This window comes from Leptosomus discolor, chromosome 8 (assembly GCF_034619465.1).
Source record: "Leptosomus discolor isolate bLepDis1 chromosome 8, bLepDis1.hap2, whole genome shotgun sequence".
Classification (NCBI taxonomy): Eukaryota; Metazoa; Chordata; class Aves; order Leptosomiformes; family Leptosomidae; genus Leptosomus; species Leptosomus discolor.
The window spans coordinates 3,202,651-3,220,902 of NC_141398.1; the positions used below are offsets into that span (position 1 = coordinate 3,202,651).

The window sequence follows — 18,252 nt, forward strand, 5'->3', positions numbered from 1 at the left end:
AGCTCCCACCGTCAGCCAAACCCAAAGAAGGGCCAAGCAGCTTCCCACGTGCGAGGTCCGCGCGTCAAGGGAGGTTTTAACCACACCTCTCGATGTCCCACAGCTCTTCTCTCTTCCTCTCCCCTCAATACGCACTTCAGTGATTCTGGCGGTCAGAATCCTTTTTGTTATCCATTTCCTTGGGATGATCAGCTTAATTTCTGTTTTGCTCGGTTCTTCTTCCCATCCACGTCAACCCGCAGTTAAAGCAAAAAGCTACTGCTGATGGCAGCACCACGGGAATATATATCCTCACACACAGGAGAGATCCTCTGCAGTCCTGAGGAGCATACAAGAGTTCAAAGAGGAGGGAAGAGGTAACAAAGTGCTGCTGTGGAGATACACATGGGCCTGTACTGGTCAAAAATGCTTCAACCTACAGTGCTTTGCAGAGAAACTTCAAATCATGAGAAAATACCCACCACATGGGGCTTTGCTACGCACATCAGGACTGGAGTATGTACATTACAGCAAGAGACATTTCTGAATGGTGTTATGTTAAACCAGGTAACTGATCTAGTCCTGATCCACCAAATTTGCTTTAAGGAACGCTCTGAACTTTCCAAAGTCCCACACAAAGCCTAATGGATCTACTTCTGCAAGCGCCGGGTTCTTGCCTCTGCCCAACTTGCCCTACGATTTGAATCATCAGCTTGCAGTATTTGAAAGTCCTGGCATTAATCCCACCGGTGTTAACAACCAAAACAACTAGTTTGGGTTGTAAAGTTGAGGGGGTTTTATGTTCCACCAACCACTCCTCGGCAATGCCAAAATTAACTGGTGAAGCGTGTAACCACAGCGTAACCTTTTCAGCTCTGTGGCAGGGATCTAACAGAAGCCACTGAGACGCTGCTCTTCCTTGAAACAACGTCATTTCTTGGGAGCCTGGGGCAGCAGTTACCAATTGTCCAGCACCAAGACATTCTCCCATGTGTGGTACGCTTATTCTGCAAAATAAATACACTAAATACCTTCAACATACTTAAGACTGTACATACAGAACAAGATTTTCATTTGGTGTAAAATGCCCTGACAGCACTGCTTTCAGTGGCATCGTACTGTGGGATTTACAGTACGTGAGAGTCTGGCATGAGAAGTATCTAAAGTGTAATTATTTGATCAAGATATATAGTAAAAATGTTTGATTTTTAAATAGCGGGGAGGATTTCCCTTGCACATGAAGGAACATTTTTTCATATAAGCAGAACAACGAAGTCCTGGTCCTGGATACTGGCAGCTGTGTTTCATGCACTCACTTTGGCAACACAAAACATGTACTGGGACTATCTTTCTCTCTTTTTTTGGAGTTACTGCACATTTTTGGTTTTCTGTTTTCACTTGCTTAGCTGTTTTATTCTTACTGTTCCTCTCCTCCCTCAAATTACGGCCTCACCATTTTACTGGAAAATTTAAAGCCACTCTGAAAAAATTTTACTTTTTATTTACTTTAAATCAAAAGCCTTATGAAATTAGGCACTTTTCTTTGAAGTTCCAGCTCTTGGATTTGTTATAGTTTATAGCTGAGAAAAACAAAGTCCAAATTTATCCTTCATAAATCTCTCCTACTCTTCTTCACAAAACTTACTAACGTCGTTACGTTTCTGTTCAAGCATTCCAATTTACATACAGGATTTTCTTACAACGTGCGCGGGATAAATGGTATGTGTTACATCCCTCAGTTCGTATGACCTGCAAGCAATTCACAGGCAGCTGTCTCTCCTCCTTCAATTTACTAATAAAGATACTAAATCAGTGTATGGCCATGGATTTCTAAGAGTTCTTAAAACGTAGCAAACAAACAAAGACCTCCAAAACCTCGCACGGCTCTTTTTTAGTTTTTTTGCTTCAGCTAAAACCAAGGAAGGAGCCAAGAGTTCAGAGTTTTTAGCAGATCGATAACAAGCAGCCGGTGGGTCCACTGGCAGGTGTGGAGAAGGCAAATTCCTGCTGCTTCCTCCCATTCATGTGACTGCTCCAGACCTTCTGGTTTTCACATGGAAATCCTCTTGGAGTTACCCACCCCCGGGTGCAGAGCGTCACGAGCCCTCACACCTTCAATGCAAGACACCCAGCGCCCGGGCACTGCCTTTGGGGGTCTGAACCCCAATGCCACCCCACACCTCTCTTCAGCCTCCCCTCCTTTTCGCAGGTCCCAGCTCCCTTCACCAAGGTCCTGCTCCTCAGCCTTCCCCCATTCCCCTTTCCCTCCCCCCCACACCCTACCCCCATCTCTTGTCTCGCCCCTTCATGGAGCTCATCTTCTCCCGAGCGAGTCCCACCACACCACCGGTGGGTAATTCCTCACACAACCCAAACTCAGCCACGCGCTATGGGTTTGTATTCGTCGTTTTGGGGTTGTTTGGGATTCAAGCGTTGGGGTTCAAGTCTCACAACCTGTGTCCACCTCGGCTAGTCAGACCACGAGCTCCTTGGGCCTAGCGCTGTGTTCACACGGGCCTAGCGCAACACTCCTCGCTCGCCATGAGCCCCTTCCCGCACCAGCCAGCGTAGTAAAAACAGCATTTGTTCAGTAGGAGTGAATCAGCCTCTCCTTAAAGCACTTCAAAAATCCAGAGGAGTCTGACAGAAGAAAAAGAAAAAGAGAAAGGAGAGGGAGAGAAGAGGCAGGAGAGATAGGAAATAAAATGGACAAGATGGTTCTCGCTGGAAGCAGCATCCTGAGGCACAACACCCTCTCCTTTCCCTGCCGTCCTTCCCTGACAAGGTCAGGCTAGAACCAGCACTCCCCTCCTTTATTTCTACAGAACAGCCCTTTTCTTCCTCCCCCCCCGGATTACTTCCAGCATTTTTTTTCCTGCCTAGTGTGGCACTTCCACGCCAGAAGTACCACCCTCACGGCACTCCCTTACTGACTGCGGTATCACAGGCCTGTGCTTCTACTCCATGTTTGCTGAGCAACAAGTGGCATTTAAATTGTTTTCACTTCTTTTCTTCATCTTCCTACCAGCCAGCAGCAGTCACAGCCTCAAAACTCTTACTTCCTCCTCCATCATTGAACTGGAGTAGCTCGTGGTGTCTTCACCTTCGCTGCTAAACACACCACGACAATGAGGGAGCCCACGCTGAGCCTTAAAGGTACTAACCACCGAACGCACAGGCTGATTTCTTTGGCACACCTAAAACTACCTTTTAGTTGAGAAGCTGAAACGTTAAAAAAGCACAGTATTTTCCCTTCCACTTCTATCAACATACACGTAACTCCCCTCTACTCTCTGTCATAGCTCTGGGGTGGTTCTTAGTCAAAACTGAAAATCACAAAATCACTTAAAAAAGCCTCAAGCTGGAGAAGTGCTGAGCAACAACTCACAGGTGGTTCAAACAGCTTTGGATGCAACTCAGTGGAAATCCAGGTACACTTCTCTAGGGGCTTGAATGCCAAATGAAAATGAAGACTCATCTGGGGCAGGAAGACGCCCAAAACCTTCAAAGTCTGCTCCTACCCAAGCAAACGTTCTCTGGGCCACCTCTTCCCACGTGGCTGTCACACAAAGCACACATACCTCATGCATATACCTTTGTACGACAGGTATCACGCCGTGCACCGTGTGTGAGTGTAGAAAACCAATTTTTAGCCTCCTTCCACCAAGACAGAAAGCCCTTTGTAACCAGCTAGCTTACCCCTAGACAGCTAAGCTGGGTTTGCAAACAGTACCCCCACGCCTGAGAAACGTCACGCTAGGTAGTCATTGAGACAAATTACCGATGTGTTAAGAGCAAAGCGCCTACCCTGGAGGCCCCCAACCCCATTTCATGCACAAGGTCCCACTCTTGCTCTTCTCCCAGCAAGCCCCATCAGTACTTCCAGGCCCCTGCCACCCTCAGCCCCAACATCTGCTGGCCCTCAGCGACCACAGAGGTGCATTGCCAGCTTCCCTGTTCCAAGGCACAGGATTCTCCTGACCACAGACTGAGTAAAAACAATCATAGAATCACAGATTGGAAGGGACCCCTAAAGGCCATCTAGTCCAATCCCCCTACAATAAGCAGGGACATCTCTAATCAGGTCAGGTTACTCCCAGCCTCATCAAGCCTGACCTTGAATGTCTCCAAGGATGGGTCTTCCACTACCTCTCTGGGCAACCTGTTTCAGTGAGCCACCACCCTCATACTAAAGAACTTTTTCCTAATGTCCAACCTAAATCTACCCTTTTGTAGCTTAAAACCGCTACCCCTCGTCCTATCACCACAGACCCTTGTCAACAGCTCTTCCCCTGCCTTCTTACAGCCCCCTTTCAGCACTGGAAGAGTGTTATAAGGTCTCCCTGGAGCCTTCTCTTCTCCAGGCTGAACAACCCCAACTCTCTCAGCCTGGCCTCACAGGGGAGCTGCTCCAGCCCCCTGAGCATCTTTGTGGCCTCCTCTGGACACATTCCAACAGGTCCATCTCCTTCTTGCATTGAGGGCCCCAGAGCTGGATGCAGCACTCCAGGTGGGGTCTCACCAGAGCAGACTAGAGGGGCAGCATCACCTCTTTCGATCTGCTGGTCACGCTGCTCTGGATGCAGCCCAGGAAGCGACTGAACTTCTGGGCTGCAATTGCACACTGGTGGCTCATGTCCAGCTTCTCATCCACCAGCACCCCCACGTCTTGTTCCACAGGGTTGCTCTCTAGCATGTCTTCTCCCAGCCTGTATTTATACTGGTTGTTGCCCTGGCCCAGGTGCAAGACCCTGCACTTGGCCTTGTTGAACCTCATGAGGTTCACCTGGGCCCACCTCTCCAACCTGTCCAGGTCCCTCTGGATGGCCTCCTGTCCCTCTGGCACATTGACTGCACCACCCAGCTCGGTGCCATCAGCAAACACGCCGAGAGTGCGCTCAACGCCACCGTCAGCATCATTAATGAAGATACTGAACAACACTGGTCCCAGTACAGACCCCTGAGGGACACCACTTGTCATGTTTTCCATCTGGACATCGAGCCATTGACCACTACTCTCTGGATGTGGCCACCCAGCCAATTCCTTATCCACTGAACAGTCCTCCCATCGAACCCATATCTGTCCACCTTAGAGAGAAGGATGTCGTGGGGGATACCACAGAAGGCTTGTCAGAAGAGGAACAAAGAGCACTGTTTGCCCACCTCCACCAGGGAGGGAAGCGGTCCGTGGGCTGGAGCGTGGCTCTCCACGGAAAAGCCTCACTTGCAAGAATAACTACAAAAAGCCGCAGCAGAGGAGAGCAAACCGCAGCACTTCTAGGACAAAACGTGCTTCAAGGCCATACCAGAACACCTGATTTTAGCAGCAGCGTACACGAGGGCGGGATTTGGCCTATATTCTGTACCCCTTAAGCCTCAGATCGTAGCAGAAGGAAAGAAAGCTGCTCGAGTTAAAGCAGCAATCTGCAGAAGAATAAAACTAATCCTACAGCCTGCTGGGCGGAAGGAACCCAGTCCCTTAGAAAACAATATAAGGTCAGTGTCAGTAAATCTGTATACTAAAAAAAGAGAAAACTGAGAAGAAAAAACCACACAAACCAAAAATACAATTTTCTTTTGAATCAAAAAAAAAATCTTTATCACTTGTAAAAAATGTTCACTGCACTGACACAGTGATTTTATTTAAATAAACTCTATTAAGAAGCAAGGTTAACACTTCTCTCAGTCATAAGGTTAAAATGTTTCTTATTAGCCAATTAAATACTCAATTAGCTCTTCAGCTGTGATGTCAGCAAATACAAAACGCAGCAGCCACCCTCCTGGCCCACTAATGCAGTGCCTTTACTTCGGCCCATCAGTTTGCTGCGTCTTTACCGGGAAAGATGATAAGGAACAAACTGGCACCCAAAGAAACAAGTTTCCAGGCGGTGGCCAGTGACATCGGTTAGGCCAGTCACCTTAACTCCCGCGAGAGAAACTGCTGTGACTAACTCTCACCTTGCAGTCCTGCAACAAGGGCTCAAAGCTTGAGTTGAGGCAAGAAGCGGGACAGACAAAGAGATGAGACGGCTCCTCTTGTTACAAATAAAGTGCTTAATAAAGAGAAGACATAAGAGCAGCTTTCCTAGTTGAATATCACACGAAAAAAAGCGTTTCAGCCCATCTGAGATGGTTTTCCATCACAGCAGTTTCCATAAGGGCACCGTTACGCCGGTAGAACACGGCAGCCCCAACTGACTCCAGACAAAGCCGCCGTTTTATCACTGCATCTTGTGTCGACCGCACCGAGATGTTTCGGGCGGCGGCTGATGGGTTTTCACACAAAGTATGGATGCTCCCATAAAAACTTGAAGCTCAACAGCAGATGGGAAAGCCAAATTTTGAGTCTTTTAAATGGGCAAGTAATCATAGTGAAAATATTTAAGTGAGCTTGTCGCCAGGACTTTTTGGAGTTGTGGTTTATGGAAAGGGCAAGAAAGCATAAAAAAAAAAAGTGGAGTTCTTGGTTTGATTTACATTTCTGTTCTAGTGTGCACTCAATTTGTCCATCGGGGATTTGATCCAAGTTGTAGCCAAATCAAGTTTAGGACCGTTCTTGTAAGTTTAAGGACAAACAGATGGGTTTAATTTTTACAATTTCAACCCTTTGGGGCTCTCTTCCCTCTACACCTTACATTTGGAAAATTATATTGCCAAACAGCATCAGCCCCAACTTTAGTTGTCCTAAACCCACGAGGCTTTCACAAAAGCAGCTTAATAAGCAAAAAAAAATAAATAAATCTAACGTTACCTCAAAAATTTATGGAAACCATGCAACTATCAGTACACAATTCTGCAAAATGTTGCTTTCTCCTGGCTGCAGACCCCGCAGCAGCAAAGCGCAACATCATGTAAAATCCTGAAAGAACAGCCTCTTCCACAATGGTGCAGATTACTTCATCTGCGATGGTCTTGAAAATGAGTTTAACCCTACAGATAACTATGTGCTTCACAACAAAAGGAATGAAAAAGAGAGGAAAACGTCATTCTTTGCCAAACAGAAAACAAACAAAAAAACAGCGCAAGGCTACTAAGGAAAGAATGGTTAATCTCGCATTTCTAAAAGGGTATTATAAACAAAGAATGGTGAACAACAGAAATAAGATATAAAAAAAACCCAAGATACAACAGTGCTTAATGGTGTTCTTTTAAATATTTACTTTGCTGCTATTTGGAGAATAATTTGTTCCATTTAGTAGTGTTGGACTCAAAGGACCACTTTAATCCAGAGAGATTAATTATAGCCTTTGGAGTTATAAACACAATTTGGGAAGCGAGGCAGAGAAGAGGAGAGCGACGCCTCTCGCGCTGGCGATTAACAAGTTTACACGCTTCGGGGCTACACCACACAGGCCGTGCCCCTGTTACACCTGCACGCCACAGGCGGAACAGCGCACAGGATCCCCACAAACGGGGGAAAAACAGCCCCCGAGATGTCCAGGGAAGACACTGCCCTCCCCTACAGCCTTGCTACAGGCAACTAAGATACCTCTCCGGTGTCCTTCACCGAAATACAAGTTCGCCTGCACCTCAGGAAGATGTCCCCTGATCTCACTTCTACGACGTGTGCCAGAAACGAGTCGCCGTGCAGCGCCAAGCAGCAGCGCTCAGCGGGCGCGGGACCCCATCCACGCTGCCTTGAAACCTCCCGCACGCTTTCAGGCACGTCTTCCTCCGCTCATCGCCGTGTCCCGCACCGGGAGACACGGAGACCAGCGACAGCGAGCAGGGCAAGGCTGGGAGCAGCGATCTTACCTAGCGAGGCGTTGGCTGCTCCCTCCTCCGAGCTCTCCTCGGCCCCCTCCTCCCCCAGGCCAGAGGTGGCAGAGTCCTCCGGGGCGGACGCGGAGCCGGGGGTGCTGGGCCCGCTGACGGACCCCGAATCCCCTTCCTCGCTGCTGGAGCCGTAGCGGTCGGGCTGGGCGGCCGTCCCGCCCTCGCCGCAGCTCCTCCGCTCCTTGCGGTGCACCCGGGAGTGCAGCACCATTTGGTGGTAGGTGCGGAAGATCTTCCCGCACTCAAAGCACTCGGTGGACTTGTTCTGGGCGGCCCGCCGGCTCTGCCGTGAGGCGGGACGATAGTCCAGGTCCCCCTGGGCGAGCGGGCAGCTGTCCCCCGGCGGGGCACCGCCGGTTTTCTCCGGGCGCCCGCTGGTGCAGCTCTTCTTCTTGGGGTTGCTGGAAGAGCTGGGCGAGTCCTGGTCTCGCTTGCGCTTCTCCTGGTTGACGAGGATGTACTCCCTCTTATCCTTGTCGTAAGTCACGTCCGCATCCGCCAGGGCCTCGTCCCATCCCACATACTTCACATACTCCGAGGGCTCTACGACTTTTCCTTTGGTGGCCAGCTGCCAAGCTTGGTAGCTACTGACCGGATCCAGCTCGGCTACTCTTTTCCCAGGCTGTCCTCTTGTAACTCTATCCAGCCCTACAGATGGTCTTAGATTGAGACACTGTAAGAAAAACTGCTTCGTTACCGAGGAGCTTAGGCTCCCATCCATCAAGCCCTCGGCTTTATCCCCGGCGCTGCCCCGCTGTGCCCGGTAGTGAACGGCGTTATGCGCTTTCAGGCTTTCCATATTTGTAAACAGATTTCCACACTTGGTGCAAACTTCGTACAGAGACAGGCCCGTCACAATCGTCTCCTCCTGTATCACGTCGTTGATAGTGGCTATGAGCTCCAAATCGTTTTTTGGTTTGTTTTTGCTCCCGGTCTTGGGGCCGTGAGACTTCATGTGGTTTTTGAGAAACCAGGGCTCTTTGAATCTCCTGCCGCAAATGTGGCACCCGTGATCAAATGACCCCCTGTGCTTTTTCATGTGAGCTTTGAGGAACCAGGTTTGACTGAAGGCCTGACCACAGACTTCGCAGGGGAACTCGCCCGCGCTCAGCTCGCTCTTACAGTTCTCGGTGTAGGCCTCTCCGTTTGGGACCTGAGCTGTTATATGGTCCTTCTCTATGTGGTTTAACAGCGTCTCCTCCCTCAGGGTCATGTAGCTACACAACCTGCACTTGAACGGTTTGTGGACCTGGTGCAGGTGCTGCTCCAGGTCCTTCTTCCTTTCAAATTTGTTTTTGCAGAAGGTGCACTGGTAAGAGGTCAGCTTGCCGTCCTCCTCAGCTGGCGCCGCCTCCATGACCTCCTTCTTGCTGCTCCTCAACAAGATCTTGCTGCTATCAACCTGAGCGGTCCCGTTCAAGATCTTGTTGCAGGCAGACGTGCTTTTCGTGGGGCTGGTGCACCCCCCGAGGCCCTCCGAAACACCCATCTCCCCCAGCTGCGCCTCTCCTATCTCCGCCTCGTGCCCCTGACTTAAAGTGCCTGTTCTGTGACTACGGATGTGGATCTTCAGGTTGCCCTTTTGAGAAGCTCTGTGGTCGCAGTAAGGGCATTTGTAGGGCTTCTCTCCCGTGTGCTTCCTCATGTGCTGCGACAAGGAGCTCTGAAAAGGGAAACTTTTACCGCAGATGCAGCAGCTGTGGCACATGGTCTTGTCAGCATCCACGTCATTCTTGCTGAGCTTGCCTGGGCTGGAGGATCTCCGTAACTCCATCTCTGCCTCTCTGCTACGATCCATCTGTATCACTGCAACATGGGGTGAGCGGGGCAGGAGGACAAAAGCATGTCCGGCAGCAGAGGAGGGCTGGGCCGCGTTTTCAATCATACGGTTCCGCAGGGGGATGTTTTACTGCTTCATCCTCAGGGTAAACGTTTCGCCGTTCAGCTGCTCAAGAGAGTCCGAAGCACCGATTTATTTCCGTGTGCTCTGTAAGCGGGTGGCATAGGTCACCTGAAACAAGAACAAAAATCACACAAACTTGCAGAAATTGTGTAAGTAGGTTCTTAAACATATTTAAACCTATTCATATTTTTAATTCAACAGCTTCCATCGCTCACCCTGCATTCGGAAGCACACTGTGCTACGATTTATAGCACCAAAAAGCAGCAGCTTCTCCTTTTGCGGATATTCCAGACTTCAATGGCAAGCATCATTAATAAACAACTAAAATCCAAACCAGAGCAAACGTTCAATTCCATACACTGACATCACAGTGTCTTTAAAAAAAGCCCAAACTTTAAAAGAAAAAAATATTTTTTTGTTTTAACACGAGGCAGAAGTGGCTAAAAATAGACCTTAAATGAGGAAAACATTTCTGGAGGGGGTTACTACCCTTTAAATCTGTGGCTTTACCATCATGTTTAATTTCATGTGAAATACTTACTTGCCAAAGATAAAAGCCTTTCCTAGAGTCTTTAGCAAGTATCATATTCCTGCTGGCAACTGCCTTACTTTGCGCCTCAGACAGCTCTGCCGTGCTTGATGTGGCATGCACAGAGCAGGCGCAGAGGCTGAGGACACTCAGTACTTTGCCGAGAGAGAAAACAAGAATCCAGAGCCTGACAAAGCATTCAGGGAAACTGAAAGTTATTTCCTGATGGACGACGAAAAACAAACCCAAAACACCTCGAAGTGTAATATTTAGTCTCAATTTAACAAAGTAAACCGTGTGTGAGGTATCAAATGATCACAAAAGCGAATCGTTTATGTCCACAAGACATCCAGGAAACCACAGCACCACGCACCTCAACGAAACAGAACCTTAAGCATAAACAAACAAACAAAACAAGAAACAATTCTGATTAACAGAGGTTTAAAAGCTTTTGTATCTTGTCCCCATTCAATGCAAGGGTCAGTATCTGCCTCAGCAATGCAAGATGCAACACACCAGCCATTCTCCACCTCATATATGGCAAACCCCAGTGATTAAGACCTCCATAGATAGTTCCTTTTCCAATTACTGCACTCTAAAACAAAAATCTCCCCCCTTCCTAGCCTCATTAAGTACGGCAAACACCACATGACGAAGATCAAAGAACACTGCATAAAGAGAACCAATCTACTACTACATTAAGAAAACATCAGCTTCTTCAAACACAGCTAAAAATACGCAGAGTGATAACAAGACTGTATATTCACGCAGCCATCGCTTGACATCTGCGCCTCGGTAAGTCAAGAGCTACAGATCCACAGCTGCGAATTTTAAGGTTTCTCATTGTATGCACCTCTGGGTCTCTCCAGGGTGTAAATAAATAAACAGTCTAACCACAAGCCTAACAAAAAGCAAGGAAAAAACTTGTGCAACGCTCATCTCAGTTACACGTTACAGAACAACTTCATTATGTTTAAATTAATCTAGCCTTACTTGCTCCAAGTTGATTCACTTCTGGGTTTGATTTTCTGCATATCTAGTATCTGCTCGGCATATTAAGAGTTACCAACAGCATCTACCCAAACTACCTTTGCCTCAGAGAGTTGACAGTAATATCTAAGGGACATTTACAAACACAATTTCATTTCTTGAATGAAGCATTTTTCTATTAGGACTAATTTATTACGACTAAAAAAACCAAACCAAACCCACATCAGATCGCAAATTCACAAGTCCATATGAGCAGGAAGTTTACAAACCAGAGTATCTACATTAATCTCTGCAATACGCCATTTAACTGAGGGGCAGCCTCAGAAGAAAATCCCTGGGTGTACACACAAAGGATGGCAGCCACTGGAAGTTGGGGCTGGACCAAAAGGTCAAACACGCCAAAGAGCAAATACAAATGCAGTTTACACTGCGTGGTGATAGATGAAACAATTCTGAGAGCCATCTTATTTATTTCATCCGTAATCTAACTCTGCAGAGTAACAACCCATATTAACTCATTAAGTCATCGAAAGAAACCCCAGGGTAACTTCACGGCAGTACTTGAACGAGCCACAGCTTCTTCCGAGACGTTCTGCACCACTGCAGAAACAAAAAGATAGTAACTTTTGGGGACAGATTTTTCCAGATATTTTTACACAATGTTTTCTACGCTCTGCATTTTCTACAGTTTACACCAGTGAGAACACTGCTGATGGGTAGGCTGACATTTAGACTAGTGACTTTTTCTTTTTTTTCTAAATTTAGGTCCCATTTTAACTCAATTTTCTACAGTATTTCCTGACTGAAAGTTCAAAAGAGCTCGAAGAGCCAAACTTAAGAGACGAATGCTGCATGCAGCAGTTCAGGCACACATGAATCCAAAGCTTCAGAGTCCCTTTGTTTACTTGGCCACAGCTTCCCTGTGCTCAGTCTTGACATATTTCACTTTATTTATAGCATTTTCATTAATGAAACTTAGTTATGAAAATGAGGATATGAAGAAAGCATTACTTGTAGGAGGGATATTAGGCATTTGCAGGAGATCCCCCTGGCCCTCTATTAAATTAGGCCTGAGGGGGAATAAAGCCAGAGTGAAAAAATCACCGAATTATTTTGTCTAAAATACTTAATGGAAGCGTTATCGTCTTCACCAAAAATATTCTGAGAAAATTGTTTCATCTTTATTACTTTAGCTCGGCCAATGCACTGCAACTTTATGTTGCATGTATGCCAATGCATTTTCAACTTTAAAAGCTGAAATCAAGTATTCCTAGAGTGGAATTATTTGAATTCATAGACATTCAAGACTCAAAGTTTCGAGTCTGATCTTCCACAGACGGAAATTCCAGGGGGAGGACAGGTGGTCACCCCATCTGAGTTGGCTTTACACGGTCTCCCTTAGGCTTTGGCAAACAGACTGACACAAACACATACGAACAACGTGCAGCTCCCTCCTCACATCATTTGAGTGCCACTTAAAAGTCATTCTTTCAGAGGGGCTCTTTGCAGAACAGCAAAGCCAGGGTTCATCAGAAAGCAGTAGCAAAAGAAAACGAAACAAAAATGACAACTTTCACAAAAGCTTCAGTTTGGAAGACTGAATGTACAAAATGAGGAAAACAACACTTGTAAAGCATCCTACCAACAGCAAATAACATTTTGGCTTACTAATTTTCACCTTAGTATTAATTCCTAAACAGTTATTTCAACATCAAAGATGGCACAAGGGATGGAAGACGTCAACTGGTAAATCGAACTACGCTGACTACTCTTCTGCTGTGAGTAAAATTTTGCCACAGCTATTTTATCTCTTTCTGGCTGACTGCAGTGATAAAAATATTTGTATTTTGAAATCATGATGAACTTGACAGCATTCTGAAATAATTCTCCTCCAGCACACATGGAACCTGGCCACCTCCACCTACCCTAAGGCTACTAGAAAATGTTTCAACTCGTCAGCGATTTCAGGTGATAACCAGTAACCCTCCATCGCCTTGGTCCACGGCCACCCTGCAGTTCCTGAGCACTGGCTTGTCACACACGATCCACAGCAGTCACAGCCGGCCTGCAGATTTGTCCCAGACTGTCACAGCACGGAGATCCCCACTAGCACAGAGCCAGGCCGTAAGGACATGCAAGGGAACGTAGGCTGTAAGTTAACAACCTGTAAGTCCTTAAAACTATTTGGTGTGTTTTAACGGCACTGCAGCCTATGCCAAATCCCATACAACTCCTTGAGGAGGGCTTGATATTCTGTTCTAAGGGACACACGAACTAGACTCACTTCATTTTGGTCCACTAGGGATCAGCAGTTCACGCAAGAAGCCGCAGCCAGTGCCTGGGAGGCATTTTCAGCCCCTTTAAAATACACTGAGGCGCTTAACACCACCGCTGTTTACATGCAGGCTTGGTATATACAGCAAGGCGGAAGAGAAACATGAACAAAGACCCAAACCAGGAGGGGTGGCATGCCAAGAAATGCCTTTGCTCAGCCAAATATTTGAGTGGTAAGGCCTATTCCTGCACCCATTGCCTCACAAAGAGTCTTCGCCTTGACCCACATGGGAACAAATACAAATAAACCCATTTTATTCCCTCCTCCTCTGTGGAAGGGAAATCAAGCCTAAACCAAGTATTTGTCAGAATTGACTCTACTTCAAACACTTAGGCATCAAAATTTCTCTGGTTTTAGAAACTAACTCAGACAGAGTTCTTGGCTTGCAAGATGACACGTTTGGCCAACGCGACCTGCTCTCACCCCAGAGCCCCTTTCCCAGCACCAGCAGCGGCTGCATCGCCCTCACAACTTCTGCAAGACCCTCAGGCAGTCCTGAGGTGAAGCACGGGTACAGGTACAGGCGAACAGCACTGTAAATAAAACAGGAGGACACCAAAATACCCATTACTCCTCTCTTCATGCCACCTGCATGTTCTGGAAGAGGACCAGGTATGCTGCGAGGACTCCCCGCAGGGCGAGACAGACCCTCTTAAGGACCTTTTATGCCTCTTGGAAAACAATTCATAAAACAAGAAATTGAAAACAAACACCACAGGAGAACTGAAAAATGGAATTCGGGAGATACCACACTGAAAGAGTCATTGCAAATTCATTTCTTACGTACAAATACCCTGTGCAGCGCAGTCTCAGAGGAAAACAGACAGGAAAATTATTCCCGTTCCAACATTCAGAAGACTATGCATTCTGTCTTAATTTCTCTTCAATTAAACCTGGCTTTAAAAATCCTATTGCACAGGCTGTGGTGGCAAGAAGGGAAAACTCTTCAGTAAGTAATAAACAAGAACGTACAATCTGGGAGGCTACACAGATTCAAATAGCACAGTGTATATTTTAAACCAAACTGCCTTCAGTTTGAGTGTGAGTATTTCAAGTCTGATCTGAAAGAGAAATGCACTGGAGAAATACCGCTCTTCTAATCTCCAAGAGGTTTGAATACACACTGCAATCACTCCACTGTGCTCCTCTGCCAAAAGCGACAGTGACTTTAAGAAAAAAAAACAAAAAAAACAAAACAAAAAAAAACAAAACATAACACTGAGGTGTGATCTTGTGGAAAAAAAATCTTACTGAAATTCCTTCTAGATGATGAAATGATAGGATGTAGCGCGTAAAGATCTAGGTGAAATTGAGAAAGTTGTTTCTTTCGAAGAAGGGCAACCTGGAGAGCTGCTCTCCTGAATTGAGAAGGCTCAGGCTGCCTCAGAGCCGAACTGTTCAGAGCAAAGAGGGCACAAGAGAGGGAAGGACAAGAAGAGAGTGGACAAAAGGCAGAGAACGTGTTACAACCGTCTCACCAGCCCTCGTGCCCACGGAGCCACAGAGACCTCTCTCCCCCTTTCTCCCTGGGCTGCAGAGACACCATCCTCCACACCCTCCTCCTCGCCTTGGGAGGGGTCGTGGCTTCTTCTGGACACCCGGAGCCCACAGGGGTCACCAGCCCACCACCCCGACCGAAGGCTCTCCCCTGCCACTCTCGTTTAGGCACTGATCCTACCACAAGGCACCTGAGGGAGCACACCACTAGCCTATGGACCCTTTATGCCTTGAGCCGACAGCATCCTTCAGACCACACCCGAGGGTAGAGGAGCGAGCGTGGCTTTAAATCGTAAGCCCACCCTTGAATTTGCAGGAAATCCTGGCATTCTGCAACCTACAGACTGAACTTGCCATGAGGTAAAGGCAGCACAGCTCTGAATTGATTTTCTGAGAGAGAGTCAAACTAACCCAGTAAAAAGCTGTCCAAAAATCCCGAGCCAGTTGTAGAAAACTGTCAATTCTTAAAAATGTATTCAGTTATTAAAAGCTGCAATCTTGACAGCAGACCTCCTGAAGTTTGTTTAAGCCTGCCAAAACTGACACAGGACTGGAAAGGAAAAATAAAAAGCTGCTGGAAAAACAAACAAAGCATTTCTAGTCTTCGACTTCCACTTAGGCTTTATAAAAATCCTTCAGCACCGTTTTGCAATACTTTTTTTGTTTAATTATTTTAAACCGGCCTTCCCCTGCAGCTGGGGAAGCTCTTCCCATTTGAAAAGTTTGCTGTCTGAACCCTGAGATATTATTTTGAGCTTCTCCAAATCCACCATGTGTTTTTGTGTCTTTCTGCCTCCATGAGCTAATGACATTTTGCAGCAGGCTTCCAGGGCTGCAAAAGCAGAGTCAGGCCTTTCTCAACCGACGCCACACCCTTAGAGCAGGGGAAAGAATACACTGAAATAAAGATAAAACCACTAACGCGGAAAAAGCTGGCGGCAGGCACTGGCAGCAAGGTGATCTCTCTCAAAACGATGGCAGCAAAACCTCCGTCACCCAGATTTTTTGTGTGTGGCTCCTCAAGAAGCAGTTCAGGAGCGAGGGGGGCGGGGGGGAGTTGGCTTTTGTGCCGCTACAGGGTATGTTGAGAAACACAGAGCTGTCACCCACTCAGTACATATTTTGTGTTTTAGTATACTGTGCGTGTTTGTCTTCTGGGAGACAAAGAAATGTAGTTTATTAGTTACACTGTAGTATTCCAAGCAATGAATTGAAATGTATCATTAACATCCAGGACAAGCTTTATCTTGCTACCAAAACAAAGGGACTATTCTTTGAACAAATTGAGGGGGAAAATCCCATAATGACAATGAAGAGTTCCTCTCCCTAAAAACTGCCCTGCACCAAAGTAACAATTACAGGCTTATATTCCACAGACCGGGGCTGCGAATAGCGGCATGAAGCGATGCATTCACTATTGGGAGAGTAAGTACCATTGATGACAAGGCCTTGGGGCTTCTGCTGTTTGCAGACCAATCAATAATCCATTATGAACAAACTACATTTCCCCTCTAATATGAAGAAATGAATAAAAGGGAACCAGTATCACTAGTACTTTCATGGAAGAAAAAAACAACAATGCAGAAAATCACAAAATGCCACCATCACAAGACTTAAACTAGCGGTGATGTCTAACCCTGACAGAACCACCCACAATAACCCTTTATTTTACAGCAGTTGCTGGAGAACGCTACATTATCGTGCAAAATTTTTTTTTAAAAAAAAGCTTATTTTAAAGGGAAGCTTCTTTCAAGAGTACTTATTCTGGCTGCAGGACAAAACAAAGCAAGCCACATTCATCTTTCAAGGCAAGGAGGACAAAATGAACTCACTTAATCCAAGTATCTACCAGTTCGCTTCAAACTATTTTCTAACGCACCCTAAATAAGAACTTCTAATTAGAAATAACTGTCCCAATGTGACTGGTCAACCATAACAGGACTTTATTGCAGCAGCTGTGTTACCATCCAGACAGCAGGCCCTGAAATTGTTGTTCTCCCATTGTCACTGTCACATGCTACAATACAATCAAGAGAGGATCCATTTAACACACAACCACAGCAAACCTCAGCATCCTCAGCCCGGTTCCTATCCAGACCCCTCAACACAGCACTGGAACGCGGAAGACCAGAAAAGCTCTCCTGAAAAATGACAGATAAAGAATTTACAAAAACCGAAGTTGCTAATTTTTGGATGGGTAAATCAAATCCAAAGGAAGCGCCGAGACCAATATTATTAACGCGTAAGGCAGCCTATGTCCTTTTCCTGAAACACGAAGGCTAGTAGTTAAAGTTGACCTCGCGGGGTGGGGGGGCTTAGGGGGAATGAATACACAATGTGATTATTGATCAGCCCTAGAGAAACCAAGAACTGCGCTCGTGCAGATGCGATTTATTTTTTTTTTCCTAGGGTCATTAATGATATATGTTGGGAAGTCAAAAGCTCTTCCTTTGACATGCTGTAATGGTATCGCTAATTCTGAATATAAGCATCATCTTAGGTTCAAAAAAATCTTTAACAAACAAACAAAAAGCTCTCCATCTTACTTCAACGTAAAAATAACGTTTTGGCCACGCCCACCAAGCGAGTTACTGCAGCGTGTCAGTATTCTCAAGTACTAAAAATTAAAAGTTGAAGAGACAGCCACAATTTTGATAGTATCAAACCAAAACAAGCCTGTTACGAACACAAGCAAAGTCACCTCCATACTGTATATCACCTCCTTATTCAAATCGATGGCATTGATGCTGCCTAGTCATGCATGTCTGTGGAGATGCACACATATACGGGCAGTATTTTCCCAGCATCCAACAGTGACTTTGTATTTAATGATCTTGTTGGGGTTTCCACTGCAAACCAATTTACACGGAGTTGTAACGTGGCCGTTTAAAATGTGCGGCGTGGGGGCTGATTTCAAATTGTAAGGGCAAGGTATTTCCCTGCTAACACACGCTGTTCTGCTCAGTTTGTATCTTAAAATAGGGGGAAAAAAAATATGTCTATTTGCAGTGTCACGACAAGGAAACACTTTATTATGTTTACATTATCTGCAGAAGAACGGGGACTGGATCATCAGTACACAACCCTGGCGTGCAGCACAGCGCAGACAGGTACACCCAGCCCTGCTGGCTGCCTCCTCCATCTGCCCCGTCAACGCAAGCCACACACAAACCACATCCTCAGCGGCCCGAAGTGCACGCAGTGCCACGAGATCCATCTGCATCGAACGAGAAGCTGTACCGC

General features: G+C 46.5%; 1 protein-coding gene across 1 annotated transcript in view; it reads right to left on the reverse strand.

The window, feature by feature from the left end:
- Window positions 1-9,640, reverse strand: part of ZNF516 (zinc finger protein 516) — a 57,852-nt gene extending 48,212 nt beyond the window's left edge. Inside the window, exon 1 of the mRNA XM_086469431.1 lies at window positions 7,735-9,640. Within this exon, the coding sequence (XP_086325557.1) occupies window positions 7,735-9,640 (1,906 nt within the window). The remainder of the gene's footprint in view (window positions 1-7,734) is intronic.
- Between the last annotated feature and the right edge of the window lie 8,612 nt (window positions 9,641-18,252).